At 37.2% G+C, this 16,809-nt stretch overlaps 1 protein-coding gene across 1 annotated transcript; it reads right to left on the bottom strand.

The window, feature by feature from the left end:
• Positions 1-11,282: 11,282 nt before the first annotated feature.
• Positions 11,283-16,537, bottom strand: LOC145666248 (uncharacterized). The gene is made up of 3 exons (XM_081733313.1): positions 16,398-16,537; positions 12,331-12,976; positions 11,283-11,570 (listed from the first exon to the last, which is right to left on the bottom strand). The coding sequence occupies exons 1-3, from the start codon at positions 16,535-16,537 to the stop codon at positions 11,283-11,285; spliced, it is 1,074 nt and encodes a 357-aa protein (XP_081589439.1).
• Between the last annotated feature and the right edge of the window lie 272 nt (positions 16,538-16,809).

The raw sequence follows: 16,809 nt of genomic DNA, 5'->3' as shown, positions 1-16,809 counted from the left end.
CTACCTTGTACAGTGCTCCAGTTTTTGCAGAGAAGTTAAAAAATCTGAAGATTTCCTTGCACCACTGTTCGTAGCACTACCTCTATCAGATCTAAAATGGAGTCCTTTCAAGTGCTATTTAAGTTTGGGAAATAAGTACACGTAATAGTTAGACGGAGCTAAATCTGCGGAACAAGAATGATGATCTAGACCAGCCCTGGCCACGGCGAGCAGATAGTGGAAACTCTCCTCGTGAGCGCTCACGAGCATTCTACGTGCAAATATCGTTGTTCGTGCTTCGTGAATCTTCGGGTTTCGTCCTTAGAGAAGCGGAAGTGTTGTCAACCTTGGCGGTAATCACTAGCTTACCAAATAAAAAAAAATATGTATGGTAACTGATTGCCATTTAGTGTATAGTGTTTTTTACAATGTGGTAACCGTTAACTATAGACAACACAAACTTGTAACAGCAATCAAATGATAAACTATGTACGTTCCTTTTCTTCATTTTTCTTTTCTTTTGTTAAAGAAGGATGTGGTGGAACCAAACCATCGCTTACCTTTATAAAAATTTGCTAGTTTGCCCAATGGGAAACCAGTTTTCAATATATATATATATTATCAAGTTCTTAATCCGAGTGTGGGTTTGTTATATTATGTTGTTTCGCTTTTTAGGAAAAGAGATAATCTGTTGATAGGAAAAAAATACTGTAGCACTTGTTTGTAATTATCTAAGTATTATCTCCAGAAAATTAGCTTATGCATGTATGTGTGTACGAATAGGCTTAGCAAGGGGTTGGTTGTGGAGATTAGAAGCCACTATTACACTATCAATAGGAAGAATAATATTTCTTACTCCACTTTTAAAGTTACTTTGATCGCAAAGAATCAAACAAAATATTAAGAGAGCCAAAGAGATTTTCCATTTTTAAGAGTGACCATTAGTGACTACCATTAGTGTTTTTTTTTTATAACAAGGAGTGTCTTTTTAATAAGGAAAAATATATTGTCTTTGGCTGGTTGCTTGCCGGTGGCTTGTTAAAAGTGAAAAAGAATGTTAAATCATATCAATGACTGAAGCTACACGCTTGTCTTTCTTCGATAGTTACTAAATGATTTTGAAAGTCACAATGTTGTAGGCCTACTGTAACAGCGTACACTCGGAAAGAAACGTTCCAACTGAATGATGCGAACAATTATTCCCAATGTCTTGAACATGAAACGTGGGTTACACGGATAACGCTTAAAGTGGGCTGGACTGCACTGGAATTTCCTTCCGGCAAATTAGTGTTTGGTCGGAACTCAGTTCTTCTGTGTAATTCTCTCTTAACAACATTTGAACATTTCTTTTAGATAATAACTAACTAACTAACTAACTAACTCTATGGCCTATGGAACCCGAAGGTTCAATGCCGCGTTTACAAAATATTTCCACTAACTTCTGTCCTTAGCCAACTGGATCCAGTTTGTACTCTGTACTCTTATTTCTGCAAGATCCATCTTAATATTGTCTTCCCATCTACGCCTAGGTCTTCCTAGTGGTCTTCTTCCAATTAGGTTTTCAGTTAAAATTATGAAAGCGTTTCTAGTTTCTTCCATTCTGGCTACATGGCCTGCCCACCTGAGCCTTCTACACTTAATGACTCTAACAATGTTAGGTGAGCGGTATAAACTATGCAATTCCTCGTTATGAATTTCCTCCAATCCCCATTTTCATCCCTCTTTGGTCCGAATAATACTAATACTACTACTACTAATAATGATAATAATAATACCATTATTATTATTATTATTATTATTATTATTATTATTATTATTATTATTATTATTATTATTATTTTCAACCTCCCGTCGTTCTGCTATCAATCTAGCAACAAAAGGCGTTTACAACTTAGAAAACGTGAAGCGAATGACAAGTTACAGACCGAGTGCTAATGTAATACAACGTCACGAATTGTGTAAGCAAGCTAAAGAGGTCTGAAACAATTCGTTTCCGATTTTTGCAGTCGTTTTTACGTCTGTAAGCTGACATGTTTAATATGTTAATAGTTTCTTTCTTTCTTTCTTTCTTTCTTGTTCATTTGTTAGTTACTTCAACGCTAACTGTAACCTCTATCATGCCTCTTCCTCGACCAATAAACGTACCAATTTTATTTCCTGCAGTGTTTTCGCGTCACTGCTTTTGAAATGGGGAGGGGGAGAGCACACTTACACATTTCACGCTTGTGTCTGCTCAATGCTTCAACATCGTGCAAATTTTGACCAGGCTTGGCCGTAGGTTTTTTGCCATCATGTGTGGTTGGCAACACTTATCGGATGCAGTGGAAGGGGCGAAGCTAGTGCTCACCTGTTCTTGTCTCGCTCGTGCTCGCTCACGCTTCGGCTCCGGGAGCCAATTCATGGACAGGCCTGATCTAGACATTGAAACCCTAGATTATGCAATGCCAGTTGTGTTCGCAGGGGCTTGATGGACAAGTGTATTCTCCTGAAGGAACATAATTCCTTTCTTTTCATTTTCCGCGGCGTTGAACTTTGAATTTTTCTTTCAGTTTTGTAAGTAATGTAGAGATTCTGGATTAAATATCTGACCGTTGCGGAGGTAGTCTATGAGTACGACTCCATACTTATCCCAGAAGAATGTTGCAAACAGTTTCTCAACCTACTTCTGTGTCTTGAAGTTCTTGGGGCGATGGAGAAATGAGTGCTACTACTCCATTGACTGTTGGTTCATTTCAGGATCATGGTGGCGCAACCATATTTCGTCTATGGTTACCATTCGTGAGCGAAATTGATCAGCATTAGGGTCAAATTGGAAGAAGACTTCTCTTAATGCCGTTACTCTTTTATTCTCCTGATAGATATTTTGGGAACCTATTATGCCGTAAACTTTGCGCATACCCAAGCCATTCTGAGTTATGCTACCGACGAGTTCCAAAGAAATGCCCAGAACTGAGAAAGCAGGGTGCAGCCTGACCTCAGACTATAATACGTATATCGTGAGTTTACTATACACTTTAAAAACTATATAAATAATAGCTTAAATTATTTTTGTCACTTAAAAACTGGGGTGGCCTAGGCCCTCCAGCTCCGAACTATATCCACCACTGGCTGAAATCCAGTAATTTTCAAGAATAATGTCACAAATTGCATCCATGACTTCGGGAAGAGACATTGCTTTTAATCATCCTGGATGTAAAGCATAATTTGTTGAGAAACCGCCACGTTTATACTAAGCCACTTACATCTTCACCACTATATATAATGGAGGAGAGTTCCGTGGTGTTTCACTGATTTCCTAATTAATTTACTTCGGTGACTTTCCTTGGTGGAACAAAAATGTTATAACAGTTAGGATCTGGATGTTTGTGAAATTATCTGTTTGGGGACACATAATAACTTAAGGGGCCTGAGAAACAATAAGAATTTCATTATTAATATGAAAATTTGTATTTGTACATACAGAGATATATTTTTCTAAACTACGGTTTCATTTTTCTACCTAGTACCTACACTCCTTCTGGATTCGACTACGATATTTTCAGCAGCTCCTCGTAAATTCTCTCTCCCTCTCTCTCTCTCTCTCCCTATATATATATATATATATATATATATATATATATATATATATATATATATATATATAGAAAGAGAGAGAGAGAGAGAGAGAGACGTAGCATATAGTTACTAGACGAATGTGTTACTTGTAGCATACGCGAATTCAATTTATTTTTAGGCTTCAAAAGTTCCATTGAAAAATATATCATGTGCAGACGTTACTTATTTGTAGTAACAAATTTTACTTGAAATAACTTTAATTTATAATCATATAGGTCTAATATAAAAACAGCAACGAAATACACAATGTAATGTAAAATAAGTCAAACGTAATAAATATGTCATTTCTGGTATGGCAAATAGCCGCCCCCCCGAAAATGTATCTGCCCCTCCTTTGCCCCCCTAAGAACTTAAAGCTGGCGTCGTCACTGAAAGGAAGGCCTCTAGATATAGAGATTAGTTGCGAATATTTTAAATAAACAGTCGCGGACAGATCTCGATGGGACAGACAAGGGGATCTGGCATGAGGTTAACAACCTATCCTTAAAAAATGCACTTGTTCAGGCATATTCACAGAAGCCTCGGACCAGGATTGATAACTTGGCACTACCTCAGCAAAGCAAAATGGACATATGATAATTGGAACATGGAATATACGAAGCCTTTATAGGGCAAGCATGTTAAAATCAGTAACGAATGAGTTAGAGAAATATAGGATGGACGTAGTAGGAGTTCAGGAAGCTAGACGGGAAGAAAGGGAGCAGTAGAGTCTGGAAACTTGACTTTCTTATACGAGAAAGAAATAAAAATTACCAACTAGGAACGGAGTTTTCTATTCACAAACGAATAATATCTACAATTAAATGAGTTCCATTCGTTAATGATAGACTTTCTTTTATTATTCTTAAGAGTCTGTGATGTGATGTCATTGTTTTAAGTGCATATGATGCAACAAAAGATAAAGATGACGATATAAAATGCAGTTCTTGCGACGAAGTCGTATGGGCATTTCACCAACTCCCGTGATACCATATAAACATTGTATTAGGGAATTTCAATCCGAAGGTAGGACCAGAGGATATTCTCAACTTACATACGCACACACACACACACACACACACACACACACATATATATATATATATATATATATATATATATATATATATATATATATATATATATATATATAGGGTGTTTCAAAACAACACCGACAACATTTGGGAGGTGATTCCTGGCACCAAGATAAGACAAAAAGTATAGACCATCCTGGGTGCACAAATGCTTCCTTTCGGAGTTATAGGCTGCCGAAAATATGAAAAAATGAACTTTGAAGGTCCATAGCTCCAAAACTATGGGACCTACCGTAGTCGGGTCAAGACTTCACTTAGGAACTAGTATGTGCCCTATCCAAATATACATGGTTCAGAATCCTAAGGCACTCACAAAGTAATTTTTATAGAGGGTGTTTTGCTACGGGCATGTAATTTGAAGTACTCTCAAACTACCTCTACAAAAAGTGTTGTGGAAGTACCACAGGATTCTTAAACATGGATATTTGGATAGGGCACACTTCTGCAACAATTTTTATAAAAGCAGTTGGTGAGTAGCCCTACTTCAAATTATATGCCCGTAGCCAAACTTCCTCTATAAAAAATATTGCATGAGTATCTGATGAATCTCAAACATGGATTTTTGGATAGAACACTTATTAGTTCCTAAGTGAACTCTTGACCCGACTACGGTAGGTCCATAGTTTTAGAGCTATGGACCTTCAAAGTTCATTTTTTAATGTTGTCGGAAGCCTATAACTCCAAAAGAAGTGCATCTAGGTTGGTCTATACTTTTTGTCTTATATATATAACAAAAGCAGTCTTTTCACCCTTTCGCACTTCAGCTTGAGTAGCATTTTATGTAATGTTCTAAGTTCTCAGGCAGAGTATGTCTCTTCACTTCTTGGTCTTCTGTTTGTCTGTGTTCGAAGCTTGTGCATGGTTCATGTGTTAGGCAACACAGTGAGGGGAGAAGATCAACTGCACAGTCTGAGTGGTGTCACCAGTAGGAGATTTATTACTCTGAGTAAGTATGCTTAAGCGAAAGGAAAAAAAATATCTATTTCTTGGAGTCATAACTTTAATTGTTGTTTCAAAAAATATTACCGTTTCTACTGATTCTCTGTGACACGCTTAAACATAATTCGCACTGAAATTAGGGAGTGACATTCATATTCATTGACTCCAAGAGCTTTGTTCAATACGTGAGTCAATAGATTCAATCATAAACTGAAAAGGATACAATGTGTGAAGGTCGATGACATAGCAAGTAATGAGAGCTATGCGGCGTCATTATTTCATCGTTCAATAGTAGACGCTCTTGGGATCTGCGAAAATGCACCCCGGGTTGAGATTCCAGTGAGAAAAGATATCTACTTTTTAACTTTATTAGTACTTGTCTAACACATTTGATGTGTTCATACCTTTTTAGCTTTTTCATTTACAACTAGCTGAGCCTGCGCTCTCTACACAGCGCATCATTCACATATGAGCATGAATCTCCTTGTTATTCCTCACATCTGTACATGCCCCTTTACAAACACAAGTGAAAGACGTCTTGATAACAATTAGCAAGAGATATCATAAAGGGGAGATTTTTTCGATTACTTTTTCAATATCTCGCACCGTTTGCAAGATTTGAGCCTACTTCCGGTTGGAGTTTTTAATTCATGTATGATCAGTGTTTTCTTTCTTGTATGCAGTATGTAATAAGTTAATACTACATTACACACACAATTAATTATAATGTCTGTGATATATGGTGTTCATTGGGCAAAACACTCCAAACAATAAAGATTCAACTTAGAGTGGAGAAATGGTTATCTTTTGTTTTTCACTATCATTTGGCCATGAAACAAACGCCTGAGAGATATGCAACCCATGTATACAATTATGTTGTGTTGGAATGTATAATGCGCAGGATATGATGTTTTAATTTTTTTCTAATTTCAACACTTCCAGTGTAGCCGTAAAAATGTAATAAAGGAATAATGGCCGTGTTTTTTTAAATATTCAATTAGAACTGGACAATCTACATAAAATTTGCAATCAATCAGTGAAAACGTCATTTTTCTAGAGCCTGTAGTTTCCGAGATCTGATTGTCGAAAGGATTTGCCACAAACATATAAACGTCTACAAACTTATAGTTTTAAAGAACTCCAAAAATGGCAGCACAATTCATTTGCATTGATTTTGGAAAAGGCTTAATAAAATACAAAGGCTTTGAACAATAATTTAAAAAGGATAAACTTTATGAAAAACGAATCTATTTAAATAATTTATTTAAAGTACACATACTTTAAAATATTTGTCTTTATTAAACGTGAAATCACAAATAACCGTAAATCAAAGGTGTGAAATCCAAAGTTATAGGTTGGAGCTCAGGCGCCTTTATTCTTACATAAATTATACACGGAAGGTTTTTCAGATTGTATTCTACATTTACTGCGTTCCTACCTCATTGTCAGAAAATTTCATGTGTCTGTTGCCGGTGTTAAATCCACGTCTATACCTATTAAAGCAGGTGTTCCACAAGGAGCTGTACTTTCGCCGCTTTTATATAATCTGATACAGAACAGATATCCTGACATTACCCCATTGCTTTGTTGCAACCTACGCCGACGATACTGCCTTTTTCACGACCAGTAGCTCACTTGCACAGTATTACATCTACCTGCAACGTCAACTCATAGGTCTTCAAGAATGGGCAAGACGTTGGAGAATCAAAATCAATGCAAACAAAAGCTGTACTATCATCCACAGTCGGAGACGCATCCGCGCCCCTCGAAATCTAAACTATTAGAACGCACGCATTCCTCATGTTACGCACGCCAAATACTTGGGTGTAACTTTAGATCGTGGTCTAGCGTTCGCCGCACACATCAGAGACTTAAAACAGAGAGCAATACGAAAAATCTCAGCGTTATACCCCATCTTGCGCTGTAGCTCCCTTTCTCTCGAGGCTTGAGTTCACATCTTCAAAATGATAGTCCTGTCTACAATCTCTTATGCATGCCCTGCCTGGCAACATGCTTCACATAATCACATACAAACTCTCGAAAGTGTGCAAACTCGAGCTGGTCGTATAATCACTGGTCACGATAGATATACACGAAACAACCAGATCCTGGAAGACTTAGAGATACCCACTGTCAGGGACGTTCTACGGCATCTCCACAATAAGTTCTGGCGTACTTTACCCAGACATATAAAACCAGCTATAGCTAACATCGGCACCGAATGTGCTCTGCAGAACGTCCATCGAACACCACGCATTTAACATCTCTCTAGAACTGGTAAAGAAGTCATAATCAGCTACTCTGCGACAAGTTGCATATGTAGTCTACCATACATAACAAAACAATAGTAACATCCAACAAACCCCTAGCACATCTTGATATATTCTTTAAAACATATTACTTATGGAGTCAGGGGCTCCAGCCCGATACTCTATACATAACAGCAAAATTACCGTGACCGTGGCCTTTATTCATGGATCATTTTTCAGGTCGATATCACTATCGACTTTATCAGCTGTGACGTACCACACGTCAGTACCCTGTTTTTTGCGATCCTATTCTCTTCCTAGCTGAAGAAGTTGATAGCTTGTGTGTTTGTTCTGGCAGACTGATCTAGCCAATACCAGAGTAAAAGCGACTTCAAGCCTAGCTGAGAACTTATCCGAACGGGGTTCTCTTTACCTACATTACTACCTCACCTAGTTCACTGTGTACACATACATCAGGCCGGAGTGCCTGCATCTTCATAATGGCGTCTCAACCTTTGGCTGGTTGTCATTCTAATCTACCACCTGTTCTCCTTGCCCACTCTACCATATCTGGTAAACAAGGCTTACGGGGGCACGAGCTCTGGAGAAAAACCTAGATAATCGTTCTCGCTCAAGCCCACCTGCTGTAGTAGTCTGCTGCTCCGAAACAGCTACTGGTATGGAACTTGAGTCGCAACAGGAAGTGGAACAGCTTGCGCAATCGCTACAATAGGTCACAGTCGTAAACGGGTACTCGTTGCATAGTCTGCTCCGGAACCGGAACTGGCACTACAACTGGAACAGTTTGCTCATGCGCTATCAAGTGCTCCGTAAACCAAGTGTGTGTGTGTGTGTGTGTGTGTGTATGTAAGATAGAGAGAGAGAATACTATTTGCGTGCAAACCCACGCGAATGAGGAGCGAACCACTGCTCTACTATGTTCAATAGGAGTTGGAATGTATGTTCATAGTTCTGTGTTGTAGCCTTCGTAGTCTGTGGTCATAATCTGCTATGTTGTAGTCTGCTGGTGGTGGTGGTGTGTTTAATCGGAATCGGAAGTGGGAGTTGGAACTATATTTTTTCTGCGCATGCGTGTAATTTCTACTAAATTGGAAATTTAATTTTACTGCGCATGAGCAACCAAGTGTGTGTGTGTGTGTGTGTGTGTGTGTGTGTGTGAATAACCGGACTTATGCTATATAGTTAAATGCTGTTGTTAATTTTTTATCTCTGCTCTACTATGTAGCCATAGTCTTTTTTTACATAAAAAAAATGCTCTTAAAAGAGAACGAGTACATTCCTGATGTTATAATGATTGAAAAAATACTACCGGTACTGTCATGGTCGTTCTACTATGTTCATGATCAGGACCGGCGGAAGGGAAAAATATCACCCGGGCAAAGAATCCATATGGCGCCCCCTAGAACCCATTGGTATTACTGAGTTTAAATTTGCTATGCTGCCTTACAGATAGCTACTTTTAAAGGATAACTCCTTGAACTCTATAACTATAACTAAGAATCAATTATCAAACTGAGTAAGATCTTAACTTTTGTCAGTTAAATACACAGAGTAAGTTTTGGTTAACGATATACGAAACAATTATTTACACATGAGCATGCAAAATATTCTACGTCACTGATTAGAAATTTACAGAACGATTCAAGAAACAACGATTTATATAAAATTAAGATTGATGATGCGATATAGCATTTATTTACACATATATACATAAACAACCTTGTTAACTGCGAAAGAGAACACATATATGAACAAAAGAACATACAAATATATTTTGTAACAGCATTGTACAAAGATTTCGTAATACAAATAATACAACCAGTAATATAATTTTATATCTTTATACAGGGTGTCCGAGAAGTCCTTCCCTGATTACAGAAATTGATAACTCAGGCTAGAAATAAGATAGAAATATGAAACTGGTGTTGAATTGTTGACAAATTATAAAAGTTTTTGTCTGTGTTAGGTTTGTTCTGTTTTACCAAGTCTCAATTTTGTTTGTTTTAGGTTTGTAGTACGTAAGTAAGAAGCCCAAGAAGTCATGCCAACCAACCAGGAGAAGGCACAGTGTGTCCTGTGGTACCATGAGACACGATCACCAACCACGGTGCAGAGACAGTTCCAGACAACATTTGGGAGGACTCCACCTGATGTCAAGAGCATTAAAGCCTAGTATGAGAAGTTCAAGAACACAGGGTCGGTTGCTGACCTTCCGAGGTCTGGTCGTCCAAGAACCTCAGCAGATACGGTGAAGGCTGTGCGGCAGTCTTTTCTGAAAAATCCTAAGAAATCGGTGCGCAGGGCCTCACGTGAATTACAGATGCCAAAAAGCTCTATCCATGACATTTTACACAAACGTTTATTGTTTCGTGCTTACAAAGTGCAACTCGTTCAGGCCTTGTTGCCCGACGACGGTACACGTCGATATGACTTGTACACGGCGATGGATTGGTCGTGATGGACCAACAGCTTGGCCTCCACGCTCTCCTGACATAACCCCATTAGACTTCTTTTTATGGGGTTATGTCAAGGATGAGGTCTACCGAACACGTTTACCAGATCTTGAAACCCTGCAGCAACGAATAACCACAGTCGTTGCATCGATCCCTCCAGTGATGTGGGCTAATGTGTGGATGGAAATTGAATATCGCCTAGATGTGCTACGTGCTACCAAGGGTGCTCATGTGGAAGTGTACTGATGTGACCAAAACTTTTATAGTTTGTAAACAATTCAACACCAGTTTCATATTTCTATCTTATTTCTAGCCTGAGTTATCAATTTCTGTAATCAGGGAAGGACTTCTCAGACACCCTGTACAGTTTTAATGCAAATTGTCCTTTGACTTGTTTACAATGCTAAGTAAAGTTAACTTTTCGTGCCTTTTTCTCTGCAAAGTCTTTAATTAAAGTATCAGTGTCAAGCTCACACAGAATATCACATTCAATAGACATCATAGAAAGGCCTACAAGACGCTCTTGCGTCATCGTTGATCGTAGGTAGTTCTTTATAAGTTACAACTTGGAGAAACTTCTTTCTGCTGAAGCTACACTTACAGGAATAGTTAATAAGATTCTTAGAGCAATAGTTGTATTTGGAAATAACCCGATAAGGGAGTTCCTGCAAATATATGTAAGTACTTGCAACGGTTTGCTCCCAGTTTCAGAACCGAGAAATGAAGGTAAAAGTAAGAGCTCTTGATATAACTGAAATCCGTCAATATCACAGTGATCTTTGTCTGTTAAAGATAGTTGTAAGTCCTTGCAACACTTTAGTAAATACTCTTTGTCCGTTATTGGATGGATGTCATACAAAAACCCAAATATTTCGCTGTGCTGCTTCAGTTGTTGAAATCTTTCATTCAGGGAACAGATAATTGTGTCTAATGTGCCAAAATAGAAGTTACATTTAAAACGCACTATATGGATCATTAATCGGTTCGTCTTCAGATTCATACAAAAATTGTCGTTTGACTTTTGTAGGTCGGAGTTTTGGTTCATTCTCAAATTGTGGTTGAATGTCGAGCTCTTCAGCAATTACTTTGGAATCAACCAAAATATTCTGGAAACCTTCATCACTTCGCATGTTCTCAAGGCGACACTTGGTTTTCTTAAGCAGATCAACTGTTTGCTGAATGTCCACTGATTCTTGTTGGAAAACATGGCTAACCACATTAACACAAGAAAGAACTTCATACTAAAACACCACAACACAAACGAACTTAAAATTCAGGAGCTTCCTAGCCAGGGAACAAGCCTTATTTTTGCCCATAACGTCTATCTTTGAGTCCTTTGATGCTTCGAAAAGAGCATCGTAAATTTCTCCTAACTGGTAGCGAAACGATTTGACAGCATCAATACAACTCTCCCATCTAGTATCACTAAGAGGTTTCAAAGTAAAATTGGATATATGTTTTTGCACAACAGACCAACGATATGTGGAACTAGAAAAATAATTGTATACTTCTTGCAATAAAGCAAAAAAAATTACAGCCTCGCTACAGCACATTGCAGAATCATTCACAACCAAATTCAATGAATGGGAGCTACAAGGGACAAAAATGCTCGACTATTTAGATCTAATATTCTTTTTTGAACGCCTGACTGCTTTCCTTTCATATTGGCACCGTTATCATACCCTTGGCCACGCATGCTTGAGAGAGGAATTTTCAGTTTTTCTAATTCTTCCAAAATAGTGGTAGTTAGTCCTTCTCCTGAAGAATCATTTATGCACAAAAATCCCAAAAAATGTTTTTCGATGGATGGTTCCTTACCCAGTTCTACCTTCACGAAACGAACAATTAGTGTCATTTGCTCTGTATGACTTACGTCTGGTGTAGAATCTAATATTACGGAATAATGTGTCGCTTTCATTAGATCAGTCAAATTTTATCCTTTATTTTTGACCCAAGGAGTTCAATTATTTCATTTTGAATGTCCTTGCTCAAATAATGTACATGTGTCTCTTTACATGTTATTCGTCGCAAATGCTCAGCCATAGTAACATCAAACTGTGCAATACACGCAACTAGTTTGAGAAAATTGCCGTTGTTTCTTGAGTAAATAGTGCCATTTTGATCACGAAATGCCAAGTTCTGGGAAGCAAGAAACTGAATTATACACAGCAGTCGTTTGAAAACCTTTTTCCAACGCTCAGTTTCATTGCCAATATTTGTTTGGTTTTCAGCGTCAACTGTTTTACCTGACTGTAATCGGTTTGCAAGTTCAAACCACGATTGGAAAGCCTTCATGTGAGTCAAAGATCTATCATGGTCTGATAACAGTCCGGACATATGCTTCCAATCCGAAAAACCTTCACGAGAAGAGAGTGACATCGTAGTACCACCGAAAAGACGGTAACAGAAATAAAATATTGCATCCTTAGTCACTGAATAAATAAGCCAACTACGAGCAACTTCTTCTCCATTGTGCAGACGTCTTTTGTAGTTACTTGTAGTAAATCGCCGACCCTCGCTATTTACTGGGAACTCTCGTTTGGAGACTTGAACTGGACCTCGTCTAACAAGTATCTGACGCATTATGTCCGTAATATGTTCTGGCCAATTTCCTGGATCATCAAAATCGATTGATTGTTTCCAACACCTGCAAAAAAAAAAAAAAAAAGTCAGTAGAAAATAATGTTAAATTTATTTTAAACATTGTCTTCTAACAAAGAATAAGTGACTAAAACTTGAATGGAATTTTTAAAATTGTGTCATAATTTTTAAAAATGGTAGGTTTGCACCGAAGATGGGTGGGGTGGGGGTGGGGGATATTCAAGCAGCTAGATCATCCGGGGACAAACATAAAACAGAATGGCGCATGACCAATAAGCCTCCGATAGATGTGAGATATAAATAAATAAAGAGGGGGAGAGGAAAAGTTTAATAATAATTGAAGTAAATAAATAAATAAATAAATAAATAAATAAATAAATACAGGTTTCTTGCGAATATAAGACTTCCACGTCATGTTCTTTTGTATACATAGGAGAATCTGCCCAGGATTTCTGAAGTCCTACCCAGGATTCTCGGTTTCAGCATTGAAGTGCTGTAATGTGGTTAAATGCCTTGACCTGATTGGCTCCACAAATGCCTCTTATGAAGTTGAATCAGTATGAATGACCAGATCAACCGGGATACAAACATGTTCGTGGCTGACTTAACTTAAGAAATATACAACTTTGAAAACATCATTTCTTTGAACATTATTCTTAGCAAGTTTGTATTTCTTACTATCTGTATTTTCTTTAAAATATGCACATTATTATACACTAATTAAAACTAAACTCTGTTTTTTAAGCTCCGAAACACCACTGACTGTGTCCTTTTTTTCTTTCTTTTTAAATGTGGTGGGTTGGTATGTGATAAGTTAGTTGACTTGCATCGTAATGTTTTGGGGCTTTCTGGATTAGAGTTTGGTACTTTATGTCATTTGAAAAGCTTTCCGATTTCCTTGCGATGCTCAATATAAAAAGCCTTGGGGGATAGAATCCGCTAACTCTTGCATCAAATGTGAGTCTGCTAGTCAATCAACTACTAAGGCAATAAATATTACATATTATTATTTTTTAAAAAATGTTATCCCATATGTCTTCCGTCAAAGCAACTTGAACGGAATACAGTGATATTATGCACCTAGACACAAGAAATGCATTCCAAAAATTGAGTAAGTGTGACCCTAAAGATGTTTCTGATTGATTGTTTATATATTTGGCATGTTATAATTTAATTGGTGACTCCGCAGAACGACTGGTTAAGTTCATCGCCTTATAACTAAGACAGCTAGGGTTCGATTCTCGGTGAGGACACAAGTGGTTCGGATCCCGCCCTTAGAACGTCATCATCATCCTATGGAAACCAATGCAAAGCCACCATGGTTTCACTTTGCTGAGAGACCTTCGGGGTCAAACACATGCCTCCGGGAAGAACACCAATCATCATCATAAATTAATTACTAATAGCAGGCAAATTATGAGCTTTCTTATATTACAGTACAAAAGCATATACAATTTGAACCTCAGTATTTTCATTTTTCCAACAGATTTAAAAAAAATATAATTACAGTAAAATGTATGTGGCCAAACTATAGTCTATTAAAAGATTTTTTTAAAAAATGTCAGTTAGTGAAAAGTCTCTAATCAGTTCTACTGCTTGCTTATTTGATACAAAAATAATAATTCGATTTATATCCCGAGTTCAGGTCGAAATGACCCATTCATCTACAACACCCGTCAAATCAAACCAAAGAAAATCAATAATATTGTATATGCTTCATGGAAAGTAAGTGAAACATAGTTAATTTAATCCCACTAGCTAACTATATATATATATATATATATATATATATATATATATATATATATATATATATATATATATATATATATATATATATATATATATATATATATATATATATATATATATATATATATATACTAGGCCGTCATGAACATATTGGTACAAGATATTTAGAACAATTGTCGGTCTGTCGAATTTATAATTTATGCCTGTCGAATTGCAATGTACTCTAATAATAAAAGTAATTATGTTTCACTGCATTTCCTCTTATATTTTACACAATGCTGTAATTGCGTGATATTCAACCAACATGCAATTGTATGTTTATTCAAATAGCAAAATGTTTAACTTACGTCTATTACAATATCCTATGGAAATGCTGATCCATCTTCGTTTCGTATATCAATTGTTCCAGATTTCAATTGTTCTTCTTCCTCCTGCGAAATGCTCGTAATCGATCGATCCACCTGTGAAAAGGAAAAGAACTAATACGTTACAAATAAAGTTTCTTTTCTTAAAAGAAAAAAATGTATTTAATTTGTATTCTAAAGGTGAAGAAAATGCATAAATGATAAAATAACTGCGTATAAATATTGAATCTACATATTCCGTGTTCATTGTGAGAATGTACAGTTAGGAAAACAAAAAATGGGGCGATTCTTACAGAATCTAGGTAAGAATGGCCTCATTTTTTTCTTTTGCTAACTGTACATAAAAATTAAATTCTCTCCGTATTCATTAACAACTTTGTGTTGTGAAAATCATCAAGAATCAGCGCATTCATAAAATAGATGCCAATGCATTCAAATTAGCTGCCGAAGCCCGAACACTTTTTTTTTTTTTTTGGTCACGTTAATCGTATTGGATAGAAACATGATCTATATAGTCTTACACTGGTACATGTTACTTATTTATATGTTTATGTTTATGAAATAATGGGTCTATTGCAAAATTTGGGATAGCGAAACTCCATGGGGATCTGTTAACGGTATCAATAATACATTTTAACTCTTCAGAATTCTAGTTAGTAGACGATACTACTACTACTACTACTACTACTACTACTACTACTACTACTACTACTACTACTACTACTACAATACTACTACTACTACTAATAATAATAATAATAATAGTAATAATAATAATCACTGGCACGGCAGACCAATAGATCCTGGGCCTGCTCCAACGCCATCTGATAGCGAGTGGTAAAAATTCATCCACCTGGGTAACAGAACGCGGGTCAGCCGGTCGTGTCACTACCCGCCAACAGGCGTATTAGGAGCTTTGCAGGCCAAGTGACCGTCATATCTTTATTTATGTGACTCCCCCACTTTTCCTGCCGTTGAAAAGCGGAAAACCCGGGGATTGAACCCAGGAGCACGCAGACATGAGTCCAACGCTTTAACCTCTAGTATGGAGGCCCTCTACTTAATTAATAGATGAATGCTTGAAATACAGCTAAAGTTGGTTAATACACATCTAACGAGTAAAAGTCTCATCGCTTTGGTACATGTATCAAGCATCAGTGTTGGTATAGAATGTAATTATTGCTACTTATATCAATGGGGAAAGAACTTTCTTTGAGCCTGAAGTTCGCCGCCTATCTGAGAGGCCGCCACCTACCCACCCCAGCCTGCTAAGACGCTACGTGTGTAAACACCTCTTCTCTATTAAACGTAATAAAACTAAAATACGTTACGTAATGAAGGCCTACTTACCTGTACTGTGTTGTTATCTTCTGGAATATTTGTTGATTTCTTGCTGGTTGATTTCTTTCTGCCTGTTTCTCATTTTCAGCCTCTAATTGTGCTCTTCTTTTTCTGTATACATTTCCAGAAGGCTTCTTTTTTTCCGACATGTTGATAAAGAACAAATTAACGCAACGATTCTTCTACTAAAAGTCGAAATTCAGGAGACAAAAGATGAACACGCACACCATGAAGCCTGCACTACATGTATATGACTTCTGATTTATAATTTTCTTTCACGAGACATTTGACAGTACTAACAGGACTAATTTATTTTTGGTTGCCGATAACTCAATATTGTTTGTGTGTATTGTTAGAGCGGCCGACATAGCTTTGTCGCAAGGAGTGCAATTGTCGGCACCGCGGCGGTTGTAAGTGTCAG

The sequence above is a fragment of the Thermobia domestica genome, chromosome 12 (genome assembly GCF_964235325.1).
Source record: "Thermobia domestica chromosome 12, izTheDome1.hap1.1, whole genome shotgun sequence".
Taxonomy (NCBI): Eukaryota; Metazoa; Arthropoda; class Insecta; order Zygentoma; family Lepismatidae; genus Thermobia; species Thermobia domestica.
This window is presented reverse-complemented; position numbering and strand designations above follow the sequence as displayed.

Excerpts from the sequence above, each read along its gene's own strand:
- LOC145666248 (XM_081733313.1), bottom strand. The coding sequence starts at position 16,537 with ATGTCGGAAAAAAAGAAGCCTTCTGGAAATGTATACAGAAAAAGAAGA. Across the intron at positions 12,977-16,397 it reads AAGATAACAACACAGTACAG|GTGTTGGAAACAATCAATCG; the intron begins GTAAGTAGGCCT and ends TTTTTTTTGCAG. Across the intron at positions 11,571-12,330 it reads TAACATGTAAAGAGACACAT|TATGAAGTTCTTTCTTGTGT; the intron begins GTACATTATTTG and ends GTGGTGTTTTAG.